We start from the raw sequence: 13,464 nt of genomic DNA on the forward strand, positions 1-13,464 counted from the left end.
TTTTTCTCTCTTTAGTTTCTGTTCGTGCTCCAACGAATCGCCGATTTATCTACAATTTTTGTGTGGTTTAATTTGATCGCGATTCGCTTGCATTTTACTTTTTTTTTTGGTATCATTAGCTTAAGTTTTAGCATACTTTGAATTACTTCGTCAACTGTACAGTTTAGCTCAACCTGAATGGTGTTTGTTCGATTTCGATTTTCACTAGTCAATAAATTAGATAGAAAAGGGAAAGAAGGATGGGGTAAAACGGAAATGATTGCACATTTTTATGTAGGTAATGATCGTAAATTATTCAGAAATTGAGAAACTCCTTCAATTTCTACGAGAATCATTCTACACCTTTTACTCACTAGCGATTTATTTGTCTTTCTGTAACTAGTTTAGGATCTCTTTCATTTTTGGTTTGTTGGCAAGAGGAAAAAAGTTTGCGTACCTTTTTGTTTGGTTTGACTTTGTTTAGCGTGTAGTTTCCGAAAAAATGAAAAAAGTCGCACAAATATAAAATATTTACACAGCCTCGCGGTTTGGTGAGGTTTCTTTTTAATCTTATTATGAGTTGAAGAACAATTTCGACGATATTCCGAGTTGTCATCCATTTTTCTTTTTTTTTTGTTGTTGTTGTTTGGGACAGCAATTCGATAACGACTTGATTGACTCGGGGCTTATCTTTTTCCATCGTTGGCACGAAAAATAAATTTTCACTTTGATCTTTTTGCGACGACGCCGAAATCTAATCAGCAAACAGCGTAATTTTTTTTTGTGGGGTGGTAAATTTGGCAGCGAAAACGAGAAAGAGAGGCAACACACATTTGCCGTGTAGAATCACAACAAACACTCGTGAATGTGTTGCTGCCAAGCATGTGAGAGTGTGCAAGCACTTAAGCCACCTCCCACATTTTTCTCTCTCTCTTTCTTATGCAGTGAGACAGATCTTTTTGTTTTTCTTTTATTGCGAGCCGTTTTGGTGGGAGAATGAGTACACGGTGACAAGTGAGATTTTGACTTTTTTTGTCGACAAAAATTCACTCAAAACAAAACCTAATTGGTTTTGAGTATTTTCAGTTTGGCGTGTACCGTTACGCTTAAGCTGTCAGTGACAGTTTTGCAGAAAGTGGCAAAAGGTAAACAATCGCAGTAGTCACTGACGGCAAATCGTCTAAAACGATTCAGTTTGGAAGAAAGTGATAATTTTTCAAAGGAAAAGCAAGATTTTGAGATTATTTTCGTCGCAATTACTCAAAACAAAATTTAATTGATTTTGAGTATTTTCAGTTTTGCGTGTACCGTTATGCTCGAACTGTCAGTGACAGTTTTGCAGAAAGTCGCAAAAGGTAAACAGTGGCTGCAGCAAATCGTCTAAAACGATCTAGTTTTGAAGAAAAATCGTGTTTGTTGTGATATTTCCACGATTCTGGAACCCAAAAGTGGTTTCGCAGAACAAATCCGAATTTCTTACCACCACCCATCAAATAGCGCCATCAATCGATCACCCAAGCCGGCAAGTCATCCGTAATGACCGATGACTTGTCCAATGTTTATTTTTGAAAGCACTCAACATAACCTCCAAAATCCCACCAAATCACCCCGATAACGCGGAAGTTCTATTTCCATCCCGAATCACTTTCCCCCGGGCGCCAAACTGGCCGTTCCATTGAATTTATCAATCAGCTCCCGCGGCCTCCCCTTCCTCCTCCCCGTCGGCGCCTACTTAACCAAACTTTCCGCCAACTGCGATCGATAAGCCGCGCGCCACCTAATCCGTGTTCGGCGGTCACCTCGTCACAGATAACGCAAACCTTTGATTTCGCCGACGCCGTTCCGTCAAACTGACAGTTGCCCAAATCTAGTGATAAGTCCCCTCCCCCCTCCAGATTTAATCGTGAATATCGTCCCCATTGTTCCTCCGGTGCTGCTGCTGATGATGTTGGTGGTGATCATCGTCGTCGTCCGGCACCATCAGGTCCTCGTCGTCGAGACCGGCATCTTTATCGGCGCCTCCGCCGCCGTCGGACGAGTTGTTCACGACGAGCGAACTCCCGGAGCTGAGGCTGGAGTTGTACACGTTGGCGACGAGCGACGACGAGGACAGCATGCTGCCCAGGGCGTTTTCTCAGACGGTGTCCGTGACGCTGGCGTACTGACAGGCGGACAGCCCAGCCGAGTTGGAGCGGGACACGGGCGAGGGCGCCGAGTACGGACTCGAGAAGCCGGACGTGTGCTGCTTGGCTTTGAGTCTGAGCGTGGCGATGCTGGAGGTCATCGCCGTGCAGGGTTCTGCGGCGGCCCGGTGGTGGTACATGCTGTACGGGTTGGTCGGCGTCGTGTACGGGCAGGGCGTCGGCGAAACGCCGGTCCCGCCGGTCGTCCCGCCCAGGCTGGTGCCCATGCTGCCCGTCAGCATGGTTCCGGCGGTTCCCATGCCGGCCGCCACCGACGACGCCGTCGTGTTGAAGCAGTTGATCGAGTTCTGGTGGTGGTTCGTCGGCACGATCGACGTCCCCAGCGGGTTCACCGTCCACGGGAAGGTCTTGGCGCCGAGCGGCGAGGGAACCTTGGCCCAGTTGTTGTACGAGTAGGACGAGTACAGGCTGTCGGTGTCGGCGAACGGTTGCACAAACTGGGGCCCGAAGCCGTTCTTGAAGTCGGCGGCGGCGATCGCGTTCATCTGGTTCCGCTCCCGCTTGCGCCACTTGGCCCGCCGGTTCTTGAACCACACCTGGAAGTTGAGAAAATGGACTGGAATTAGCTTAAACTTTTGATGGATAGCCCGACTCCCCCCTCAACATTCTACCCGGTTTGAACAATTACGCGGACTGTTGACTGCGCACGTGCTCGCGGTCCCCCTCTCAATTCAGATTTCCCGTCGGCAAATGGCGGTGGAAGCACGCAATCGTAAATGGTGCGTGAAAATGAAAGGAAATCCAACGACATTCAATTTGAAGAGAGGGGAGCAAATGTTCCGACGGGGATGCGTTCTCCGCGAAAAAGATGGCTGCCGACGGCAGCTTTCTTACACCAATTTTAGTTCGAAAGTTGTCGAACTGCATTTAGTGTGTAAACAAGTTTGACAGCTCGCGTTGCGTTTCTTCATCCCAGTAAGAAAGTAGCCCGACAAGGTGATCAAACGTCGTGCAACCTCATTTGTTTACATCCACGAAATCCGCTGTCAATTCCGCTCCCTAATTGATCCAACTCCCTCCATCAGCCAGAATTACCCAATTTCGAATCCAGTGCCGTCGATTCACAGCCAATTCCAAAAACCCGTCCATAATTTATCATAAATCTGTCAATTTCAGCAATCCTCATTATTCTAATACCACACCATCTCTCTCTCTCCAACCAGGACACACATTATCCGCGCGAGCAATTGAGAGCATTAGCAGCTGGCCGCGTTCCGACGCGTCCAGGTTGGCACTCCTGCCCCCATGAACCACTGTATTTAACAGCACTATATCCAGTCGAACACCGCCGGCCATTGGATTAATGCACGCTGTTGTCCGTCGACGTCGTCGTGACCAGCGGACAAAGGCACGAAAAACCATCTTCATTTTGGCACCTGTCCCGCTGCCGCCTCCGGCGGCTCCCGGAACTCAAAAGGCTAGGCCTCCGGACAAAGTCCGGCGGATTAATCCGCCATTCAAAAACCCGGCCCGGCGAGGAACAATAGGTTTGGTCCGGACGGCGACGTTTCGAAAGAGGACCACACATGTGGCAATCCGGACACCAAGCCGGACGCGTCCGGAAGGTGAAGGAGGAAGGCTTTGCGTCATTATACATAATGCATTCATGTGTGTGTGTGCGAGTCCGGAGGTTATGTTCACCGGTGTCGGGATATTCTTGTCAGCGGAATCTCCTTTTGTGTGTGCGGGGCCGTGCGCGCTTTGTTTTCGGGCTTTCCGGGACCGGTTGACCACGGCGGCGTGGTTTTGCCGCCGAAGGCGGAAGTGACTCTTGAAAGTGGGTATTGTTTTGGGGGACGAGCTGGGCTTTGGATCAGGGAAATTACAATGAATCGGGTTTGTGTTTAAAGAGGGGAATTGAACAGATTCTGTTTAGAGTGTGCTGTGTAAATTAATCAGGTAAAACAATGTAAATTGGCCAATAACCAGGATAGATTCACGCAGAAAACTATGTTGTAGAATCAGCCTGTACGTGGTTTGATTCAACTAAAAATTTGTTGAATATAATCTGGGTGCAGAATAGTGGTTCGCAAAGCGGCCTCAATTTAGAACTGTCAAAGCGGAACCAATTTACTGTTCGCAAAATGCTACCAAGAAGTGGCAAGTATTGTGATCGATCTATAATTTATTTTGTTTTGTCATCACGTGGAAAACAAAAAAGGCCTCTTTTGGCTTCCCATCCCAAGCGCAAAGCACTTAATTTTTCAGCGAAAACTTTAATATCAACAGATCCTAATTGTTTCAAAACAATTCACTTAAGCAGCAAAAAATATGTCACGCTTGAGCTTGAACATAGCCTTCTACTTTGTTTATGTTTACAGCTGTAGTGCAGCTTTATTAGTGGGGGAGCAGTGGAGAGCTTTCAAAAATCACGTTACGCAGTCTGTCTTTTCAGCACCCAGAATATAATCAACGCCGATTTTGCGTTGAAACAAACCTTGATTTTCTCAATTCCACAAAAATCTTTTGTTGTTTTGAAATAGTTGCTTTGACGTTTAGCGTTGATTCAACAAAAATCTTGATTTTCAAATCAACATAACGTTTTGTTGATTCAAATATGCCTTATTTTTCTGCGTGATGATTGCCATAAATCTTAAAATATCTTAAATAAATCTTAAAATATGACAGCAGGCGATACGAATAGCTGTCAATTTTTACCGTCTGAAAAATGCAATGCCCCGATCAGTCTGATTGGTTGCAAAAATTCGGGCTTACCAAGGCCAGACGGAGCGTAAAATTTCTAAGCGGGTAGTTATCATTATCATTTCTCGATTAAATTTTCAAAAGGTCCTATCTGCATAGGAAACCCATAAGGGATAGGTTGTTTTGATTTCAAGTTAGATGCTAGTTGACAAGCCTCATGTCAAACTGACAGCAAATGCCTTGCACACTTATAGGTATAAATGTTATATAAAGGAGCAAACAAAAAACAAACATCAAATTCTCCTCTCGTTTATGAATATCTCTGGAATGTTTTCAACTAAAATTCTCGTTTATTTGTTTAAAAAGTCTTACATAGCACCTTTTGAGAGTATCTAAGAATTTACCACCAACATTTGAAAAAGGCCAAAAAATGTTGTTTGGAAGATCAAACACTTTTTAATGTTTCTGAGACAAATTTACCAAAATTTCTTCAAATTTTTAGATGAGCGAATTAATTGCCCATGCTTCTCTTTAGCCCAAAAGTTGTCTTTTTATTCATCAAAATACTTTTCAGGCTTCCTTTAGTTATAAAAAGTTGCAAAAAAGGTTAATTTCTTTTAGATTGCAACTATTTTTTCTGAATACATGCTTGCTCTTTCAAGAGGTCCAATGTACATAGCTATGGTCCTTATCAGCCCTATAACAAAATCAACTGGAAAATTCATTTTCAAGACCCTGACTTTCGAAAAAAAAAATCATTTCAGTATGAACAGCTGCCTATTTAAGAAACTAATTTAATATTTTAGAGTGTACAAAATCAGGCCGTTTCAACTATTTTTTGAAGTTTATGTCCCTCGACTCTGACCAAGGATGCCAGATACACAGATATGAATGTGTTTCACAGACATTTGAGCTTGTGCCAGACATTTTTTGAGGTGTACAAACTTTGCAAAAACTCCATTAAATTAATATTTTGTAAAAATACCAACCAAAACTTATTTCGTTAGTCTTAAAATGCATAAAAACGCAATTTCTGATGGAATTCCATGACTATAAATTAATATATTTGAATTTTAGATAAATGCACAGACATACACAGACTTTTTTACAGACATTAAAAAAAACGATGTGGAATCCCTGACTTTGCCAAAAAACGAGAGGGGGGCGGGGGTGATATTTCTTATCGATTTTGAATAAGAGAGAGAGGGGCATAAACTTTGAAAAATATTTACAACGGATTAAATGTTTTTTTTTAAATCCTTGATTTTAAAAAAGAAATTAAATTTATGAAAAAAAAAACACAAAATTTCACACAAGTTTCATTATTTAACATTGGAAATCAAATGATTAGTTTCCGAGATATCGTCAATTGGGTCCTAGAATTTGCCTTAAATTGCTGCTACTATTGATCACAGCGATAAAGCGTATTTTTTGACAACTGGTTCTATGGGGACCATAGTTGATCAATCGTGAACTTTTGTCTTGTCAATATTTTTTTACATTAAAATGAAAAAAGTGTGTCGAAATTGTATTTAATCTCATTTTTAAAATAAAAATTTATACATTTAGGTTTGAATTTGAACATATATGAAAAAATGGAAAAATGAAAAAAGGATTTTCAGCTTTTGCAAAATGTTTTTGAAAGGGTACTTTTCTTTTATTATTATATTAAAAATGCAAAACAATTAACGATTTATTAAAAAAAAAAATCAATCTGAAAATGCCAAAATCTTGAATACACCGTTTTCGAAAAAAAAAGTTTAATCATATTTAATGTTGCATCCACTTTTAAAAATAATCCTGATAAATATCATACAAAAATCATCATTTATTCAAAATATCATTAATGTATAGAACCAGATTTTGCATCCCTAATTCGCAAATAATACATATTTGTTCCACAGACTAATGTGAAATTCAACCACATAAAAACATCCAAATAAAAAAAAACATCGATAAAAAAATACGAAATTCCTTACAACAGGGCTGCGGAGTCGGGTCATATTTCAAGCGACTCCGACTCCGACTCCGACTCCGGCTTTCTGAGATTAGACGACTCCAACTCCGACTCCGGCTCCGGCTTTCAGTCCCAACCGACTCCGACTCCGACTCCAACTCCGGCCTACCAACTCTAGCCGACTCCGACTCCGACTCCAGCTTTCTACAAATTGTTGGCTCCGACTCCGGCTCCGACTCCACATTTTTTTAAATGTTTCAAAAGTTTGTTAACTATTATTTTGAAAACATTGATGAATAGGATTATTTAAATACTCTCTAAGTTTCTAGGTTACAAGTTTTATACATTGTTGAAACAGAATTCAAAAACTATCTCCAGTTTTGAAGGCATTTTCAGAAGAACAGTTTTGTAATTAAATTGGGTTTTATTTACTTAACCTCAAATTAGCTTGTTTGTTTTATTTACATTTAAAATATAAAAAGCTTATATATTTTAATACTAAATTGCAATTTTTTTGAATGAATCATTTAAAGAAACCTGGCCTTAATGATCGATTTAACATATAAATTCAATTTGCACACTTTTAAGCTGACATTTATAAGAAGCACATTATCTATCAAAGTCACCTTGTTTTTTAAATAACAATTTTAAACGAAACTGTTTTTTTGCAATTCCGCTGTGAAACTGTCAACTTTTCCTGTCCTTCTGAAGAAACGAAACGGCCTACTTTTCCCTACCAAAAATAACAAAATTTATACCTTTCAACACCAGTGCTGAAAAGTTCCACTTGAAATGGGTGCTGAAAAGTTGAACTGTTCAGCACTAGTATCGAAAAGTAACATTTTTCAATATTTTTTTGTTTGAACGGTGAGTTTACTTAACACATGAATAATTGACATAAAATTCCATTCAAAAAGCGTTTTTCGGAATTACAAAAAATGTTGTAAGCAACTCGTTGCAAAACTTGTTTTTTTTTTTTTTTGCAGCACTCATCGTATTTGTCCAACTCGGTAAACCTCGTTGGATAAATGTACGACTCGTGCTTAAAACAACTTCTTTTTGCAACTTGTTGCATATACTACTATTTAAAGATAATGATCGCAAATCAAGGTATCTAAAAAATGTCTTCATGGAAAAGATAATTCAGGGGTCCTTTTCAAATATCCGTAACCTAGAAAATATTTTACCTAGGAATTATTGATTTATTTAAATTTTAAAATTTTCAATATACACAGAAGGAGGCGCGCAATACTTCTTGAATCTTCACCTAAAACGAAGCTTTATGAATGATCGTGCGCCTCCTTCAAAATATATGAAATATCAAAATATTGGATAAAAACCAAAATCCACAGGTAAAATATTTTCTAGGTCATTTTAAAAGGACCTTTCCAAAAAACATTTTTTTAGGTACATTGATTTGCAATGATAATCACCTTCCGAAATATTGGCGTGGGACATACAATATGAGAAAATTATTACCGGTTGAATAATATTTTAATTTTGTGTACTTTTTGGTACTGAAATCTTGAGATTTGTTCAACGATTTTTTGCAACGATATCAAAATAGTTTGTCAAGGATCAACATTCTCAGATTTTAGTAGAGAAATAGTAAACATTAAGATAATCGATATATTTAACATATTCAATGATTATTTCAAAATAAGTTGCAACTGTATTGATAATTTTTGTCAGTTTCAAATATTTTAAATGCAACACTTTGATTTTTTTGTACTTAGTTTAAAACAAAATGCACATGTTGATTTCTTAGAAATAGATTGTTATAACGATTGAATATTTGTTGGAAGAGTTATACTGTCAGTGACTTTTTCCGATTTCCAAAAACAGCAATTATTATTTTAAATCTTTTTTTGTACCTCGTATTTTTTCCCTGAAAAATGATTAACTTAAAACCTCCAAGACATTCGCTATCAGGGTAAAAGATGACTGTGTGTGTACTTTTTTCAGAGAGAACTAGATTAAATTTGGTCAATTTTTTTTTTTGCATTTGAGATGACTCCGACTCCGACTCCGACTCCGGGTTATCAGAAATTTTCGACTCCGACTCCGACTCCGACTCCAGCTCATAAAATTTAGCCGACTCCGGCTCCGACTCCAACTCCAGCTGTTCGAGTTTTTACGACTCCGACTCCGACTCCGACTCCAGGTCCCCAAAAAGACCCGACTCCACCGACTCCGGCTCCGACTCCGACTCCGACTCCACAGCCCTGCCTTACAATTACTCTTTAAAGTTAGGAAAGCTCCCAACAAAGTTATTTTTAATTAAAAAAAAATAGACATTAAATTAGCATATTTTGCACAAAATTGTTCACTGACACTTGCGACCTTTTCAAATCAAACACGAGATTTTTTGATAAGCTTTTTGTTTATTTTTTGTTAGAGAGAGATTGGATTCTGTAACAAACAAAACAACGGGTCAAAAACGAAGTGTAAACACTTTGTTAACTGGGTGCCCTTATGATTTTATAATTCAGCAGATAAGATTCCGGTAGAATTCGGCCGAAAACATAACAAATGATTCGCTGCACGCATATTCAAAAACACTCAGTTTTCGTTAAAACCGAACCTACCTAAAAATGGATTACAGGGCATTTATCAGATTTGGGTGAATTTCACTCAGTTTGCAGAATCGATTTGTAAACAAACAAAGCATTCTACTTCCGTTTTCAACTACAAATTCTACTAATATTTGTTTTTTTTTTCTAAATGTGACAGCTGTATAGCTGTATTTTTTCAAGTGTAAGTGCAAACACCCTGACAAAAGAATGTTCATATGTATTTTATTTTGGGAAAGTGACAGTTCTTTGTTTTTATCGGTGAGAGCAAACACTCTGACATACGAACACTCATTTCAAGCATACACAGGATACACACTTTGTTTACAACCTCTCTGATTTGCTAGTTTTGAACTCGAATTGGCGCAACAGAGCTTAAGGGCGAAAGAAGGTTTGTAAACAAACAAAGCATTTTGCATCATTGTTGATTATTTTTCCAATTTAATTCTTATCAAAGTGACGTTTCTTTGTAAGTCTAGTCTTGTTTTGTCGAAAATTTACTAACACGTTCACATCTAAGAGTGCCACACACGGAGAGACCGGCCAGGGCAGATTTAAGAAATTCTTGGTTAATTTAACTAAAACTATGGGTTAATTTTTTACACAGCTTTTTTTCAACAATCGATTGTTGATTTTGTTAACCCGAAATTGCTGACCACCAGTAGGTAAAAGAAACTAAAAAAATATTTAGAATTGCCATTTTGGTTGGTTAAATGACCGAAAAAAAATTCTAGCAGTCGACTGCTAGAATATTTTTTTCAGAAAATTAACTATTTTTTTTTGTTTTCAGCTGAAATATTGTTAAATATTCTGTAAAAAACAGGCTGGACCATATTTATCAACTATTTTTTAACAATTTTTTTCGTTGTATCAACTGAAATATTTTTGCATGCAGCAAATTATTAGTGGTTTATAACAAAACATTTCTTAATTAAACATAATTTATGTTAGTGTCTCTATATATTTTCTTTAATTATTTAACGATACAGGCTGGGCCGAATTTCTAGCTATATTTTTAACTAATGTCTTACTTGAATACAGAAAAATATTCGTACATGTAGTCAGTAATTAGCTGTTGTTAGCAATATTTTTATTGAATTTGCAGTAAATTTTATAATAATGCCTCACAAATTAATTTGTTGTACTTGTACTTATTTTTTTTAAATTTTTATTATAAAACATGTTAAGTTTGATTAATGTTTAAAAAAATTATAATAGAAAAAGCATTTTACAAATTTTGTTAAACATGTTCAAAAAGGATGTTTAATTTCTCGTCAATTCCTTAAAAGTAGAAACCGAGTAAAATTTTCACCAAGTTTTAAGCTTATATTTTTATTATGTTGTATACAATTAAGTGTTGTATTCACTTACCATCACTGTGAAAACATCCGATAAGTCGTCATCATCTACAACGGTCTCATATTTAGTTATTTTTCTTGTGGTTGGACACAGAATTTACACCAAAGCGCCCCTTTTGCTGCAAATAGACATATGAAATTTATTATTAATCTAATAAAAAAAATAATTTCGGCTCTAAACTGATAAAAGGAACGTAAATAAATGTAATTATTAACAAGAAATATCAATAATGCTACTTACCAAGTTTGCACTAATTTAACAACTACTTTTGGCAACTTTCATTGCATTTGATTCAATTTATTCAACGTACTCCGATTCCTGAAAACAATATTTTGAGTTTTACTTACCAGTTTATTGAGCAGTCTTTTTCAACAGCATTTTTAAAATATTAATATCTTCTTTTGTATATCTTTTATAAATTTTATTTTTTTTTAGACATTTCCCACCATCGAATTTTTATTTTGATATGATGTGTACGGATTTCCATGTATTTTATGGTTGATGATTCTGAAAAAATAATGGTTCATTTAAATTGTATCCATCGTAAGCACGAAGGTTCCTGATGATTCAGTTTTCTAATTAAAATCACAATAGATAAATTGTTGTGAAAAATTAAACCTATACTTACTTAGATTAACCAACATTTTGTTAATTTTGCCCGTGCAAGTATTGTCGTGCAAGAGTTGGCCCGCCTCTTCCTTCCACTGCCCCTCTCTTTCCTCCAAACATTATCATAAAGTCCCCTCGCATCAGAGGTTCCCATTGCGAATGTCCTCGTCTTGCTCTTCATAGTTTATCACCTGCAAATAAACCATCAACAAGCTTACTCACCAATTGCACCTCCACAGTTGCAACAGTGTTTACTTTGATGTTGCTCCCTTTAACATTAACCAAATAGTTTGATTTGCACCTTTCACATCCTCTCACTTCATAATTAACAACACAGACTCAACAAATCGACCGTTCTTGTTCGAATCCTGGCTTCAAATGACAGACGTAAACAAACCCAAGTTCATCTTTTAAATATTCAACCAATTGTTAATTATATTCAACCAACAATTTTTTTGATTTTCCTAAAACCAAAGCTAACAGTCGAGCACGTTCATTCGAGTTCGGGAAATCTGTTAGCTTTTTGCCTCTAGCATTTTCAACAAACAGGTTATTAAATTAATGCTAAATTTTAGTTATTTTAACGGAATATTGGCAGTAACAAGTACGTTTTTGTTAAAATTCACGAAAGTAAAATCAACAATTTTAATTGTTAAAATTTCTGGGCTCAGTCTCTCCGTGCAGAAGTTGGTTTGTTTGCATTAGAATCTGCATTCTGTTTCTCGCAAAAGTTGTTTGTCATGCGACTTCCAACTTGTTTTTAAGGCCTACCGTCCGATGACAGCTAACATATTTCGCAGGGACAGTGACAGGCTGTCACTGACAGCTCGAGCTCGGTTTTTGGTTGCACTGTGACGAGGAATTCGTAATTTTTGAGTTAAACCATAGAAAGCATTATTAAGATATTTTACAGTGTTGAAAGATCGTTTCAATTTGACTCATATTCTTCAACCAGTAGATAGATTAATCGTGACAAACTCGTAAATTCACACAAATTCCTACCACTCAATTAACACCTCGCTGATTGTGGTTTATCCCGCAAGAAGATTTAATTAAAATAAAACTCCCCAAGATTTAAGACAAGCCAGCCAGTGCGGCCAGCTTAACCGGGCTGATCCGAATCCACGTCCAGGTTAATCCCGGGCCTGCCAACGGCACCGATATAGATTTTAATTTTTCGACTCATTTCCAAATTCCGCAGTTGGTGCGCCACGTCAGAACCCCGGGATTTATGCACTCCGCAGTGCAGCAGCGCCAACAATTCGGCATCATACATCATCTGCTTAATATTGGCATTATTTATTAATGCCTATTTTTATTTCATTTCGACTGCCACCGCATTGTGTTCCATCAATTGCAGTGTCGTCGTTTTTTTGTTGTTTATTCCCCTGACAGATATCGGCAAAAATGCAACCCATTTTAATCTCACCTAGACACACTGCGCGATAGACAGTGGTGCCAGTTTCCCGTCAAAAAGGGGAGGGGTGGGGTTGGACAAGCAATAAAAATCCAACAAAGTAAAACCCCATTTTGACATTTGATAAGTTATCGTACCGTGCCAACTCCCTTCCCCGGGAATCGCGAAGGGATTAAAAATAAATTAAAATTTATATTAAACATCAAAAAGCTGTCAGTCGCGGCAGTGCTGCCAGAGCCTAAGCTGCCGCGATGACAGGTGATGGCAGAGGACCCGCAGGGTCCTATGATGAATGAAAGTTCTCGCGCCTTTCAAAGTATCAATCACAATAGTGACAGCGCGTCGAGGGGTCGCTCAATATTTTGTCAATTCGAAAAGAAAACAAAGCAAAAAAAAACTTCGATCGATGACAGTCCGGGCACCGCAGCAGGGGTGGTAGAAAGTCAAATCTAATAAATAGTTTTGGTTTCCTTAATCCTTTGGCCGGTCCCCTTTGCCGAACTGACAGTTCCGCTCACCCCCCGGGAATCACGTGTGTGTGAGTTTGTGATATGGCAATATAATAAATGTTTTCGTTCGCATTATAAATGATCATAAAACGGCAAACACCCCGACCAAAATCGAGAAGTCAAACTGTGCGGAAACGTCCCCTCCGATGAGAAAACGGAGGAAAAAATCTCACCAGAATTAATGAACGTCGCACCCCTCGCGGGACTCCGGAAC

General features: G+C 38.3%; 1 protein-coding gene across 1 annotated transcript in view; it reads right to left on the reverse strand.

Moving 5' to 3' along the window:
* Positions 1–13,464, reverse strand: part of LOC120415621 (pituitary homeobox homolog Ptx1) — a 60,190-nt gene continuing 46,726 nt past the window's right edge. Inside the window, 5 exon segments of the mRNA XM_039577218.2 lie at positions 1–1,359; positions 1,712–1,868; positions 1,870–1,909; positions 1,911–2,096; positions 2,154–2,719. Of these exon segments, the coding sequence (XP_039433152.1) occupies positions 1,304–1,359; positions 1,712–1,868; positions 1,870–1,909; positions 1,911–2,096; positions 2,154–2,719 (1,005 nt within the window). The 3' untranslated portion in view covers positions 1–1,303.

The sequence above is a fragment of the Culex pipiens genome, chromosome 1 (assembly GCF_016801865.2).
Source record: "Culex pipiens pallens isolate TS chromosome 1, TS_CPP_V2, whole genome shotgun sequence".
NCBI classification, from domain to species: domain Eukaryota; kingdom Metazoa; phylum Arthropoda; class Insecta; order Diptera; family Culicidae; genus Culex; species Culex pipiens.